This window comes from Nuphar pumila, chromosome 3 (assembly GCF_984573655.1).
Source record: "Nuphar pumila chromosome 3, dmNupPumi1.hap1.1, whole genome shotgun sequence".
Classification (NCBI taxonomy): domain Eukaryota; kingdom Viridiplantae; phylum Streptophyta; class Magnoliopsida; order Nymphaeales; family Nymphaeaceae; genus Nuphar; species Nuphar pumila.
The window spans coordinates 121,919,054-121,934,479 of NC_143251.1; the positions used below are offsets into that span (position 1 = coordinate 121,919,054).

Consider the following 15,426-nt stretch of genomic DNA (forward strand, 5'->3'; position numbering starts at 1 on the left):
GTTTGAGGGGGAGTGTTAAAATGTAAACTGTAATATATATATATATAATTAAATATTATTATATTTTCTTTTATTATTTTCTTTTTCTAATTTTCTTTATTTTTTTTTTAGCATCTAGTTCAATAGAAACTAGATATTTGATCCAGTCAAGTTCTTGTTGGAACTTGACTGTGCAAATAGCTGTTGGACTGTGGTCCAACAACTATAATAAATGCTGTTGGACTGTAGTCCAACAGCTATAATAAGAGACGTTGGACTACAGTCCAACGTCTCTTTTGGAGAGCTCAAAATGAGCTCTCCTCTCTCTTTCACTTTTTTGTATATATAGGGGTGAACCCCTTCAATGTAAACTACTATGCTTCTTAAGCATTTTGTTCATGAATAAAGTATTATTTCTTTTTCAAGTGTTCTTCCTTTTATACCCTTTCAAGGGTCATGCTTGTAGTGTCTCCAATAGACACTTGTTTGTGAGTTATTCGTGCATTTGTTGAAGACCACCATTTCATTACAATATATATATATATATATTTATTTATTTATTTATTTATACAGGAAAAGTGATAGCTGCCTACCACTTTTCTATCCCACAGCCAGCCTACCACGATCAAACGAGTGTTTTCCGGTTGTTTTTCGCAAATGAGAACCTGCAGATGTGTTTGACATGGTCAATTTGTGATACGTTCTGGGCTCATGGGTTTGGACTAAATCCAAAACTAAATTTGGATAGGTCCAAATAAGGTAAACAGAAAACATGTTTAGTTGGGTTCTGATAGGTTTTACTAAAAAAATTCAGTTCTCCTAAATGGCTGGACAGAAAAATCCCAAATTTTCAGGGATTGATCTAGACACATCTAGGAAGGTCTGGTTAAAATTTGAGGGTTTAACTCCACGGGTAAGGGTGTCAATGGGTCGGGTTTGGTTCAGACCCAGGTGGAACCAGACTTGGCCCTAATTTTCGAGTATGGTATCGGGTCTAGACTCAGGTCTAATCAGACCCACCATAAGAGAAACCATACTTGGACCCGATAAGAACTACATGAACCATACCCGAACCCGATAAGAACTACATGAACCATACCCGATAAAATATTATCTTTTATCATTTTTACATTGAAAAATTGTGGGTCTTAATCGAAACTCAGGTTGGGCCCGGGTCTAGTATAAATTTTCACAAACTATACATGGATCCATGTATTAATTGGACCTTCAGGTTTGGACCCGGGTCTTAATCGGGTTTTCTTATTTATCACCATACATGGACCCTGTAGGGTTTGGCACGGGTCAGGTCTGGGTAAACCCGACCCGTTGACACCCCTATCCACGGGGTTTGGGTTTATGAGTTCGGGAATGGGGTACAAAAAATGGGGACAGACTGGGTCTGGATTGGGTTTAGGCTAAAACAGGTTTCAGTGCAAAAATTATTTTTCTTAATTGAGATAGTGGAAAAATCTAATTTTTGTTGGGTAGGCTTAGGACACGTGGATTGAGCTATGGTTCAAATTTGAGAACCAAACCATGGTTGCCAGTAGCGGGAGCGAGAGCGAGAGCGAGAGCGGGAAGCGTGGGACCACTTAGGAGCGATTCGGAAATTGTCTCGGAAGCGACCTAGGAAGCGAACCGGAAGCGACCTAGGAAGTGAAAAAAATAAAAATAAAAAATACAAAAAATTGAAAAAATGGGAGAAACGTGCTTCCCATTTAAAAGTTGTGCTTCACCACACACTTCGGAAGCGCGACGTTTCGCGCTTTCGAAGCGCGCTTCGGGAAATCGCGCTTCCCCTTTTACTTAGGCGCTTCCGGTAACTCTGAACCAAACTCGTTTTGGTTACGAAGAAACGACTGATCAAAGTCGGTCTAGTTTCTGCATTTATTAGCAGGTTGAAACCGAGCATAACAAGGTTCACAAGCTTTAGGAGAGTTCTTGGATGGGCTGGGTTAAGGCCAAAGGTTGGGACCCCGCACTGGACTTAGTTAGGCTTGCTGGGAAGGATCTATGACGGTTGACATGACTGGGCTGGGCTGGTACAACAAAGAAAGCATGGCTACACCCGATAAGCTTTGAGTCCACCGAACTGAGCCTTGCGCAACTTGGTGGACCTTGGTTGCAGCCTTGGTCCTCTTGCAATGAACATATCCACTAGGTATCAGTCACCACATTAGAGTAAGGTTTGGACCTTACAAAAAGAGAGGCAAGTCAAGGAGAGGGACTTGCAGCAAGGTCAAGAGAAGGACCTGATTAGACGAAGGCCTAGGTGCCATGGGAAGAGAAGAGAGGGTCACACCGAAAAGGATATATATATATATATATATATATATATATATATATATATATATATATATATATATATATATATATATAGAGAGAGAGAGAGAGAGAGAGAGAGAGAGAGAGAGAGAGAGAGAGAGAGAGAGAGAGCTTCAGCTCTATTTCATTCAAATTTTTTCATATGCAACTACAAAATGGGGCCTCTATTTATAGGTTCAAGGGAGGCTCTTAAAGCTATCACCCTTTACAAGAAATATTAAAGAGAAATTGGGAAAAACTAAATAACTTATTTCAAAAATAGGTAAGACCTCCCTTGACTAGAGGTAACACCTAATAGGCCCTCATAACCACCTTGCACAACCATCTAGGCACCTCCCCAAGGGGAGGTCGACATCTAGGTGGGCCCCACAAGGGTCAGTCAGCCCCTCCTTGGATCCGGGTCCTTCCTTGCTGATCTGCTCCGCTCCAAGCCTCAATTCACTCAAGGCCGTTTTGGGTTGGGTCTCTTCTTGCTCTGCTCCATCCAATGCTAAAGTGGATCCGGTTTTAGTTGGATCCCTATCAATTTGCTAGGAAACAACACTCGGATTGTATTTTTTCAATAGAAAACATGAATTTTAAGCCTTTAATATTTGTGAAAATCTTAGACCGTTGATTTTTAAACCTTATAAAAACCTACCTGCATGTCGGAATTGGACAATCCAAGAGTCTATTCCTGTAAAATAAAGCATGTAGAACACATCTGTACGGTCATATTTAATGAAAACATGGAAAAACTCTTTAAAATCCTGGTAGGCTGGTGGTAGGCAACTACCACCTACTCATATCTATATCTATCTATATATATAGGTGTGGGTATGTATGTATGTATGAATATGGTACCAAAGCAACAGAACCCCCTCTTCAGTGAAAAACTATTGAATCACATGATGGGGGGCTGTAACTATTGATGTACCCATTTATGTGCATGAACATGTATATATGTATGTATTAAATATTCTGTATTTTATTGATACCAGTGAAGATAGTCTACGTGTTTTGCTTGTGGAACTTTTTTCCCATCTATATTCATTTGTTACAGCCCCTATCATGGGATTCATTTTCTTTCTAGTGACGGGGATTCTATTGCTTTGGCAAAATTTGCATCATGTTGGTGGAATGATTCACTGGAGAAAAGAGTGTTTATGGTTTTGTATTTGCAACAAATTCACAATTGATTGATTGTGGAAAAAAAGTTGAATATTAATCTATAGGTTCTAGTTTATACTCAGGCTTTTCCTAATGTCGTTTGTTTTTTTTTATTATCACACTTTTCTAATCAATTAATTTCTTGTGTATTAGTGATCTCATGTGTTGTTGACTGTTCAACTTAATTGATTTTCATGGTGTATACAATAAATATTTTGATTGATTCTTATAGATCGTGTCATGTTGTTATGATTATTGGACGTTTTTGTTTATGTACTTTTTTCTTTTGTTATGATCAATTATGTTTCTCTAGAATGTTATTTATCTCAATTATTATTTTGTTTTTTCATTCTATTTGTGGTTTTTTCTTTTTTATGAACAATATTTGTGGTACAATTTCTGAGGTTATTAGACAAGTGATAGGGATCATTTGCACAGAATTTTGCTCTTGATTTATATATGCTCCTTTTGGGGTGGTTTTCATTTTTGTGGGTTAAGACTGGTAAAGATGTGAAATTTTACATAATAATTGAGCATGACACTGTGTCCACCAGTTTGAGTATGTTTCTTTAATGATCTCATTTTTTTTATTTTCATCATGTTTTTTTCTTGGGACAATAATCTACTTTAATGATCTCAAGCCTTCACCTGGTATCTTGTAATTGTGCAATAGAAATGATAAATAAATGATGTATGATTTTTTTTTTGTGAACATGCCAATCCCATTGTTCTACTTTTCGTAAAATTGTTGTCTTATCATGCTTGCACGTCTCTGTCTAAGTGACAGAAATCAAAATTGACCAAGATCACCAACCTAAAATCTGTTTTATGTGCAGTTTCCTTCAACTTCTAGTAGAGAAAAAGAACTGCAGTCTCAGGTGATTCAACTGCAACAAAGGTATGAATAATTTTATGATCAAACCAGTTTTTTCAGCTGGCTACATCATGCAATTGACAAATTCTTATGGTTCCAGAATTAGCAGCCTTGTTGAGGAGTTGCATAAATTGAAGATGAAAAATGCTCAGGTAGAAGGCCCTTATCCTTGAAGCATAGAATCATTAGACTGACAAATAATTCTTAACTTTATCTTGCTTTGTTTTTTGAGAAATTCAAAATATGATGCAAGATCAATTGAAGGCATGACTAACAGATTCCAACTGATTAGAATTCCAAGTTTAGATAACTTCAACTAATTAATCTCTTTGTTGAAAGTGTACCCCTATAAATCTGTCAAGAATTTACTATAATATTTTTTTTTCATTCAGAAAAATCTACTTTAAGATGCACTTGTGATCTAAAAAAGGATAATATGATTCAGTGTGGTTTGAGAATCTATCGCCGCTGTGCCTATGCAGTGTTCAACTTGTAATTATTATTTGATGATAAAGTATTATGCTACGCAGGGTAATCCTTTGCTGGATATTTTTACTAACGTCTTAGGCCTTGGTCTATTAACCATTAATAGTGAGAAGAGTGGAGGAGTCACCTGAACTAGTTGAAATTGATTGCTTGTGACAAAAGAATCATAAATGGATATTCTAGTAGGTATGACATTTTTGTGACCTTCACATTCATGAAGTATGGTACATTGTTCTTACATGGTCATCTCATTTGCTTATTCATACTGAGCATTTGACAATTGTTTGCTAGGAAAATTTTCTAATTAACTGGCATTTTATGGCACTGTTAAGGTGATAGTAGAGGTATGATATTTTTTAATATAACTATACAAATAGAAGTGAAAGAGTTATTCATACTGAGCATTTGACAATTGTTTGCTAGGAAAATTTTCTAATTAACTGGCATTTTATGGCACTGTTAAGGTGATAGTAGAGGTATGATATTTTTTAATATAACTATACAAATAGCAGTGAAAGAGTTATATGCTATGACAACTTGGTATAGCCACACCCTTGACTCTGTCTTCTTTTCACGTGTGTTGCTGTATCCAGTTGTTGTAGTGTCACTTGTAAATAACATTTTCTAATTTAGTCTTTACTGTAAGAAGTATGAAATCAAGCAATGATGGACACTAGCTAGGGAAATCTCAACATGCATTTTCTAATTTAGTCTTTACTGTAAGAAGTATGAAATCGAGCAATGATGGGCAATAGCAAGGATGTGCATATGCCTATATGGTTTCGTACATGCATCAGGCTGATAAAAGGTGAAAAATGTAAGCCGATAAGTTTCCAAAAAAGAAAAAGAAAATTCTGAATCTGTGGTGTTATGGAAGGTGTTAATCATTTTTTTAAAGTTAAATGCTATAATTTCTAGTTTAAGTACTTCATAGGCTTTCATTTTGAAGTTCCTGTCCAAAAAGTTCCATTTTGGTGCTGGCCTTGCAATCTATCATGCATTTGTGTGTGGGTGCCTGCATGTACTCTAATGTTGATGTCTTTGCAAATTAGATAGATGCATGGAAGACCGTGCTTGTGTTCATCTCACATATTTATTTTTAATATAAATAAAATGCTAATTCTCTCTCCCTTACATTTTCATTTTTTCCAGTTGGAACGGCAGTTGAATATTTCTTCAAACATGGAAGTGCAGGATAGGCCATAGAGTGAGGGCACAAGAGAATGATGTTCTCATAAAGTCTCAAGCAGAAGAGCTGATAAAGCTCCAAATGTCAGAATGGTTGCTGATTTGTACATGCCGAACTTAAACATCAATATATCGCTTGTTTGGCTCATCTGCTTCAGTTGTCTTCCATGTATTTTGTGTAAATTAATTCCGATAGGCAAGGATTTGCTATCCAATTTTGAGAGGATGGATTTTAGAAGTTCTCGTACAGTATATGTGGTAATCTTATAATTATTTGTCATCTTTAGTGGTGATATAGTAATGGCTGTTAAACAGATGCCGCTCCCTTCTAGTGTAATTCTAGGAATATTCATTTCCTTATCACAGAGCTTGCCTTCTATTTCAAGATTGTTTTATGTATTCTTTGAACAGTTTGAAGCTTCGTTTGAATTGGCAGAATTCAAGATTGGTTTAGGTATTCTTTGAACAGTTTGAAGCTTCGCTTGAATTGGCAGAAACAAGCCGTGGTACTTTCAAAATAAACCGGTAGTATTGAATTGTTTAAACTATAAACTTAGTTCCTTTGTTGGTAGGTTGGTAATGACTTGGATATATCATGGCCCTCTCTGTTTCCCTCCGACCTAACATTAACTAAGCCACTTTTGAACTCTATGCAGCCATGGAGAGGTGTGGTGAGCTTTGAAAAGCTTGTATAATTTAATTATTGGGGAGAGTTTCTGTTGCATCATCAAAATTTGCAAGTACCAATTAGGATCGTTCAGATAGATGTCCAATCCTAAGTATGAAATGAGATATTGAACCTTTTTATATTATTTATTTTATGTTAACGGAGGAATGCCCAGCCCCCCCCCCCCCCCCTTGCACACCTTTGTTTCCAGTGCTAATAAATACACATTTATTAGCACTAGTGCATGGGATGGACTGAGCCTGCACGACCCAACCTTTTCTCTGTGCTAACTCAGGGTTATGCCAGTCACACCAGACCTGATCGGTCTAACCCAACTTGACTTAGGTCTGTAACGATCTTAACTCGTACCCTTTGAAAATGCGGAATATATATATTTTTAAAACAGTACGGAAAACTTTCCAGAGACTCGGGGTCCTCACAGTTTTAATTTCAACTGGATAGTTAAACACCATAAATGAACTTACAATCATCATCCATAAGAATCAAAATAATTTCTTTATTCATAAATAAGAGTAAATTTCAGAGACAATGTTTTATTCGACTGAAAACAAAACAACTGAAAAAGCAAGAAAAACTGAAACAAAAGAAATAACTGTCCCCTGCTGAAATTGTCAAGATCCAAGTATGACTCTCATTCATTTCTAGTAGTCAGTCCAACCTCACTGCTCACCATTTTCTGTGAAAAACTAATAAAGTAGGGTGTCAGAATCGAAATTCTGAGCGCATCTACTTCTAAAGAAACCAGGTGAGACAAAGAACATGGATAAGATCCCATATAATAATTTGAGTGAGTGCAAATATAATAGTTTGCGATATCTAAAAAATCGTATATGCGACAGGTTTCATATACTCATCAATAAGGAACAGTAAAACAGTAGCATATAGCAAGCATTAAGTAACCAAATATTTCAACATGCTTTTAGAAAGTAAATTACATATACTCACCATCATATCATGATTTAGAGAACAATTCAATTATGCATGATCTAGTGCAGACAGGAAAATGCATGAATCCTTTTATTATCTTACCTTTAAGTTTCTTTTTTCCTTTCCATATGCATGCCCTATTAAATGCATACAACTTTAGGTTCCTTTTTTTAATTACCATTGTCTGCGGATACATCAAACGGGTACAAACCCCGAGGTTAAGTTAGGTTCTCATGGTAGCTTAACACACAATTTATATTTTACTACTGGGTTTCAAACTTAGCCCTCGATCGAATCACTTTCAGAACATTAGACCTCTACATCTAATGTCGGGAACACAAGGGACACCTCATGCCCATAAGTGTCACTTTTTTGGTACAAAAAATAATCACAACTGTGACAAACACACCACTCCCAAGTAAAGTGATAGACTCTCCCTAAAATCGTGGTCAGGAGAAGGAACCTCAATATCGGGTTCAGGGAACAAAATTACAGCACACAGAGTTTTTGTATTCTCACAGTCTTCCCAAGACCGGATCTCTAAGATCTTCATTCTCCAGATGGAAGATCCTAGAACATCTATTACACTGTTCTTATTTGTTATATTTTTATTAAAGTCAATTCTTTAAGTTTGCAACAACATATGCAAAAGTAAAGTAAAAACCCGCATCCTCCCTTACGGGGCTCCAGCCCGTGAGAACAATTAGAACAGTGTAGTAGTGTGCCATACCAACTTGTGTGGTTTAAGTGATGCAATCAAAATATATATGAAAAGAAATCAAACCCACGGCTCTCCAGGCCGATGATAGTTCATTAGGCCATCGATGCATCACATAATAAAATCAAAGCAGTGTTTTATTCATAACACTAGGCCAAAGTGCCCAATGCATGTGCACGCATGCAAAAATAAACCCAATCATAAGCGTGTCATTTCTCAATCATATGCATCCTTACTATGTGTGTTACCTACGTCACATACATGTATTCACCAATGCATACCTCTTTTGAGTGTGTCAGTATGCACATACATTACACATTCTCATCAAGCATACATGCTCACAAAAATATCAATAACCGATCCATGATCACATTCATGATTGCACTAACAGTACAATGAAATGCTTATATAACATTTTACATATTCACCGGGCAGAAATGTAAGTTTCTGCATATGCTAGGGAAGGTGGTCGGGCTTACCAATCCCGGACCCCTATCCTCCTAACTAAATAGTCAATTCAGTCCAGTCGACTGAGCCTGTCAACCATCCCAGCCGACTGGATCAGCTGGAGTGGGTCGTCCAACCAAATCCACTGATTATGCTGAAACAACATAAGCTTTCATCAAAATTTTGTTCGCATACTGCTGAGGATCTATACCAAAAAGGAAAGCATGCGGGAAACACATAAGAACCGACTAACATAAGCAATTTGATTTTTCAGAATCCATGATTACAGGTACATTCATAGGGACTCACTAATAATTTAAATGATAAATCTGTTTAACCAAACCAGCTATATACATATGTTGCAGAAACATAACAAAAAAAAAGTCTCAAGCATAAGCAATAATTTCAGCTATTATGCATTAATGAAATTAGTATTATGGATAACACTAACTATGACCACCATATTTAGCTTAATGCCTGTATACCAACACGCATTCAAGCTGTTTATCCTCACAAATTCTGCGTCAAAACAACCCACACACACATACAGTTTTATAACAGGAGTTTTATTTTCTGTTCAGCACTGGAATAGCCCATGGAAGGTGGGCACCTAACAGGTATTTTCTCGATCAGAGTTTCAGTTAATCACTATACAGATTTCCCTTTTTCTTAGTTTTGGATAGAGAAGTCATTTTTGTTAAGAGAAGCAGCTACATAGAATTAGTCTCAACCATAGTGTCGCTTCTGAAAGCGTAAATCAATCCTTTTATGAACATGGGTGATGTGTAAAACAATCTTATTATAATCAGGGTTGTCGTTCCACCCTAATCAAGCTTCACTCAACTTGAAACTTCATTTCAGCAAAGACACAAACTATAATTATCAGTTTTGTATGCTCTCAACCCGAGAAAACAAAAGGAACACACAGAGAATTGTACCCAGTTTAAATCTTAAACAGAAAGCAATTTGGAGTGTGTCATGGTAGTCCGACTTAGGTACACGTTCAGTTACCAATTGATGGAACCAGAATCAGCTTGAATCCCCTTTCAGTAAAGAAACATGGATCTAATCCAAGAATACGATTCCAAACCTGAGAGCACAATTCCAAGAATACGTATCCAATCCAAGAACGTGAATCCGACCCTGACACGATGCCCAAATTGAATCTATGAAATTTGTCTAAACACAAATTAAGATCTCAACAAAATAAAGTTCATTCTTTTAGAATCATTATCATACACAAAGACTTTCTTTTTAAACGAAAGAAAGGAAAAATAGGTGAGCAAGCAAGAAAGGAACAAATCAGGCCACGGGGGAACGATCCATGGTTCGCCCCCATGGTTTTTTTTTTTTTTGAATCAATCGAGTTACAGGCCATCTCCCAACTGACTGGGTCAGCTGGGCCTGCTATGGCTCGGTTCAAAAAATGCAAAGCACCCAGCCGACTGGGTCGGCTGGGCCTGTCACCCCTCAATGCACAGTATTTTTTTTCTTTGATTTCATGCCCAACCGATCGCTCGGCTGGGTCTGCTATCATAGCTGAGGCCTGATCGGCCAACCGAACTGAGTTCGATTGGTCCATCAACCAATACCCACGAAACCTAAATGACCCAACACGTATTTTTCTTATTGAAAAACAATAAAAACATAGATAAAAACAAAGAACACAGGTAGATCCTGTATTACTCAAAAGGGTTCCCATGGACCCTCATCTCAAAGGATTACACGAGATCGAAACCACATTCGATCCCTCGCCTAGATTCAAGAGAAGCACCATACCTTTTTTGGTGATCTTTCCGGTGATCGGAGACAACCGTTACGAGAGAAGGGTCGGCTGAGGGAAATCTCCCCACTGTCAAACTCAGGTCAAGGGAAAACAACGAGAAGGAGGAAGAAGGAGCTCCGCTTGACAAGGGTGGCGTGTATGTCTGCCGCGGGTGGGAAGTTGCCGGCGACGGTGGCTCTGACGATGCGCACGAAAACGAGAGGGAGAGAGATAAGGGTTTGGGAAAAAACAGAGAGATAAGGGAAAAATTGCTGACCTACTATTTTAAAGGAGGATGCCCTCCGAACATGGCAGAGGTCGTTACCATCTCGTCGGTGGCTACGGCCCATCCTCCCCCCTTTTTTCCTTGCGATCGGGGTTAGGGTTCTCTCTGAACCTTAACGCCTGTTACAGAAAATCGGGCAACCCTTATCGGGTTGCCTTATTAAAAACCCTCCTCCTCCTTTTTATCATTTTAACAAGCGGCCCGGGCCCGGGTCTGCGACCTGCGACTTGGAATCCAAACCCAGTCGCGGTTCTGAACCCACGCCTCCCACTCGATATGGATCCATGGATTGGATCCAATCGTAGACCCCATGAAAATACTTGTATAATATTTATATATATTTTATCATATATATATATATATATCTTCTTAGACAATTTATTGAGAAAAATAGAGAGGAACAAAGATTTGCATATGGTTTTATTGATTTAGAGAAGGCATGCGATAGAGTACCTAAAGACGTTCTCTGGTGGACAATGATGAAGAAAGGTGTTTCTCTCAAGTACATTAGTATAATTAAAGATATGTATGAAGGAGTAGTAACCATAGTCCGCACTTGTGGAGGGGTGACAACGAATTTTCCTATAACGGTTGAGTTACATCAAAGATCTGCTTTAAGCCCTTTCCTATTTTCTATAGTGATGGATGAACTTACAAGATCAATTCAAGAAAATGTGTTGTGGTGTATGTTGTTTGTTGATGATATTGTTTTGATTGATGAGTCTAGAGCTGGGGTTAATGCTAAGTTAGAATTATGAAGACAAACATTGGAAGCAAGTGGTTTTAAGTTGAGTAAGAGTAAGATAGAATATATGGAATGTTGGTTTAGTAAGCAACGAAGTAGTGATGAAAGTGTAGTGAAGCTTGGTGAGTAAGGACTATCGGTGGATGATTGTTTCAAATATTTGGGATCTATCATTCAAAAGTATGAAGAAATTGATGGAGATGTAAATCATAGGATAAAGGTTGAGTGGATGAAATGGAAAAGTGCAACGGGAGTGTTGTGCGATCGTAGAATGTCATTGCGGTTGAAGGAAAAGTTTTATAGGACGACTATTAGGCCCGCTTTACTATATGGTACGGAATGTTGGACTGCCAAGAGACATCATATTTAAAAAATGAGTGTAGCTGAGATGCGTATGCTTAGATGGATGTGTGAAAATACAATAAAAGATAAGATTCGGAACGAGAAGATACGTAAGAAGGTAGGCATTGCACCCATTGAAAATAAGATGAGAGAATCGTTTATGGTGGTTTGGACATATTGGGCGAAGGCCTAATGATGCTCCAGTTAGGAGGATGGAGAAATGAGAAAATATATTAGTTAAAAGAGGTCGGGGTAGGCCTAGAAAGACATGGATGGAGATGATAGAAAAGGATATGAATGCTTTGAACCTCACCGAGGACATGGCATTGGATAAAAATGATTGGAGGAGAAGGATTCATGTGGAAGACCCCGAACGATTTTCTTTTTTGGTTCATATCGTCGACCCCAATTGTTTTGGGATGAGGGCGTAGTTGTTGTTGTATTTAATATATATATATATATATATATATATGGTATTTTACCTATTTTCATAAGTGTAATAACCGCAATTTTTCCATTAAAGATTTTAATATTTTAGGCGTAATATGGGCGGATTTGGGCACGGATCCAAGTTTCGGATCCAGAATCCATACTTAAGTGATACCGTTTAAACATATAAACCTATTAAATATCAATATATGTAAATAAGAATATATATATATATATATATATATATATATATATATATATATATATATATATATATATATCATTAGGTAGGGTTTTGGATCCAACTATGGATCCACATTTTGAAACAAGACCCGGATCCAACACGTTGTTGGATCCTGAGTGCGGGTCGCGGTTCAGACCCGGACCCAGCCCACACCCTGCAAAAAAAAAATGAAGTGGGGATTAAAAGGGCAACCTGATATGGGTTGCCCGATAAAAAATAAGAAAGGGGAAAACCCCCTTCCCCGATAAATCGTGTGTTAGGGTTCAGTTGAACCCTAACACGTCAATAGTGAGGGAGATGGGGGGGGGGGGGGGGGAGCTTCCTTCCTTTTCGGGTGGCCACCCTCCTACAAATGGGGACCCTCAAACCCCTCTTCCTCCCACTCTCTCTCGCTATCCCGTTTCTCTCTCTCACTCTCCTCCGCCTCTCTATCTTTCGGATCGCCCTCCGAGCTGCGGCCTGCTGCTCGAAGCCCTCGTCGGAGACACCGACCTCCTCTCCAGTGGTGATGCTGTCAAGGCCGACTGACCTTCTCTCGTGGCTGCCGCAACATCTTCGCCGGAAAATGGTAGGAGTTCTGTACTTTTATTGTTCGGTGTTGATTGCATCCGGGTATGTTGGGTCGGTCAAGAAAGAAACCTTGTTATCGCATAAATTGGGGGTTTCATTTGGGGGTTTCCGATGACTGGGTTCAACAACTTCAGATTTGGGGGTTTCATTTGGGGGTTTCCGATGACTGCGTTCAATCACTTCATATTTGTGTGGGGGGGGGGGGGGGGGTTCAATCTTAGTGTGGGATAAACTCAGATTTTTGAGTTTTCTAGCTCAATCTTATGCTAAAGAAAGTCAGATTTCTGGATGTATATAAACGTATAATTGTGGGGTCCGTTTCTTTTCATGTGGGTCATTAGATTCTGTTTCCATCCTTTTTGCATGTGCTAATTTTGATTAAAAAAAAATAAGGGGGGGCTTGCTGGATAAGCTATAGGATAGCGATACTAGAATCGAGGTGCACTTAATTCATATAGCTGAATGGTGTTGGGTTGTTTGTTGTTTTCTTTTCTATGAGAAAATAGCCTACTAGCGGTATAATACTTGTTTATTCTGTAACATCCAACCTGCTGGCTAAAGGATATCTGTGGTATTCTGTGAGACACAACATAAATAATGAATGTTTTTTTTTTGTGAAATGAAAAATGCTTAGCATAGACTCTGATAATTCATATGAGAGGGGAATTTCATTAGGAATTTCGCTTCAATATTGACTTTGAATATCCAGTGTATGTATAATTTGTGGAACTAATAAACCATGGCTACTGTTCTCATGCTGTGGCCTTTATGTTGCATGTGGTTCAGAGGTCATAATGAGTATTTAATCGACTCTTATAATGATTTGCGATTTTTCTTAAGACGTTATGCATTACATATTCTTAAGGACAAGATATCTGTCACTTAAAGAGAATATTCTATTTCCATAATGAGTTGTAGATTTATTTGATGTTGGTGTAGTTGGACATTTAGTAGGCAGTCCACTTCATGCTAATCTGCATGCAAATTTGGTGTTCAACTGCATAGTAACTTGCATTTTAAATTTACATTTAGTCGCATATTAAGTTGCATGCAAATTTGGTGTTCAACTGTATAGTAACTTGTATATTAAGTTGATATTTAGTTGCATATTAAGTTGCATAATTTATGATGTTTAATTGCATATTCCTTAAAATGTTCCAATGCCCATTACGTGTATATCATCTAGAAGGTTCAAATGGCCATTAAGATGCTTATTCTCCAATGTTCATATGCATGTTAAACTGTATATTTTTCTGAAGTAACTATTGCCTAACCCTGCCTTTTTGCTGAAAGTATCAAATGCCAAATAAGTTGTATATCTTGTGGAATGTTCAAATGAGAGTGTGTTGGGAGAAATGTATATAGTAGTGTTACCAAATCTCAAGGACTACAATGCATGCTCAATATAAGACACCGACAATGTCTTTGCTTGTTGGCAAAGCTTTTAATACATGCCACCCTTTTTATACATGGAGGTGTTGTGGCAACTTGCTATTAAAGAATAAATAAATAATAATAATAATGATTTGATAACCGAATCAATGGGTCGGTTTGTTGTGGACATATGAATGTCCAGCCAGTGTATTGAGGGTCTTACATAGACCATCGAAGTTATGATGTGAATTCACATGAAAATGAAAATATAATATTGTTGCTTGATTGGTTTAAAGGCACCAGAGCATTTGTGCTTGACTGGTTTAAAGGCATCAGAGCACTTTGGGTGGGTTATGCAATCAATATGACAAAGGATTGGGACTGTTCTATACCCTTGGTAAATTGACTAAGGTTGAGAATTCTACTGCTGTGGTAGTAGAAGGAAGTTGGAGAAATGCCCTGTACTTCGAGAAATAAATTAAATGAAAAGATTAACCCAATCATATTCGGGCTTACCTTGGAGAGGGTAGGTGGTACAAAACTTCGGGGACATGTGTTTACTGTTCGAGCGTAAAGCGACTCGTTGGTCCCAGTCCTCGGAGTTGGGGGACCCGGACTACCAATATGTTCTAGGTGGTAGCTCTTTGTTGTTCTGCAGAAGTTAGGGATGCATCCTATTTTGGTTTTGGCCTTTGGGAGTTTCTCTCTGTCATTGGCCGCTCCCTTGGGATTTCAGTCACAGTTAGAATATTCGGGTTAATAAAACAACTTTGAATAATATACCCCCAAACGTTCTCTTCTGTGATGGTTGCCTCGGCCCGTGTGTACCCGCGGGATAAGAAAAGATAAACATCAATTAGAACATTTTAGGTATCACAGTGAGTGGAGTT

The 15,426-nt window shown here is 38.0% G+C and overlaps 1 protein-coding gene across 6 annotated transcripts in view; it reads left to right on the top strand.

Annotated features, from left to right (window-relative positions):
• Positions 1–6,386, top strand: part of LOC149843554 (uncharacterized) — a 45,990-nt gene extending 39,604 nt beyond the window's left edge. For all 6 annotated transcript variants that reach the window (XM_089999895.1, XM_089999892.1, XM_089999893.1 and 3 more), the window contains 3 exons: positions 4,290–4,351; positions 4,428–4,479; positions 5,966–6,386. In XM_089999895.1, coding sequence (XP_089856021.1) covers positions 4,290–4,351; positions 4,428–4,479; positions 5,966–6,019 — 168 coding nt within the window. In that variant the 3' untranslated portion in view covers positions 6,020–6,386. The remainder of the gene's footprint in view (positions 1–4,289; positions 4,352–4,427; positions 4,480–5,965) is intronic.
• The last annotated feature ends 9,040 nt before the right edge of the window (positions 6,387–15,426 follow it).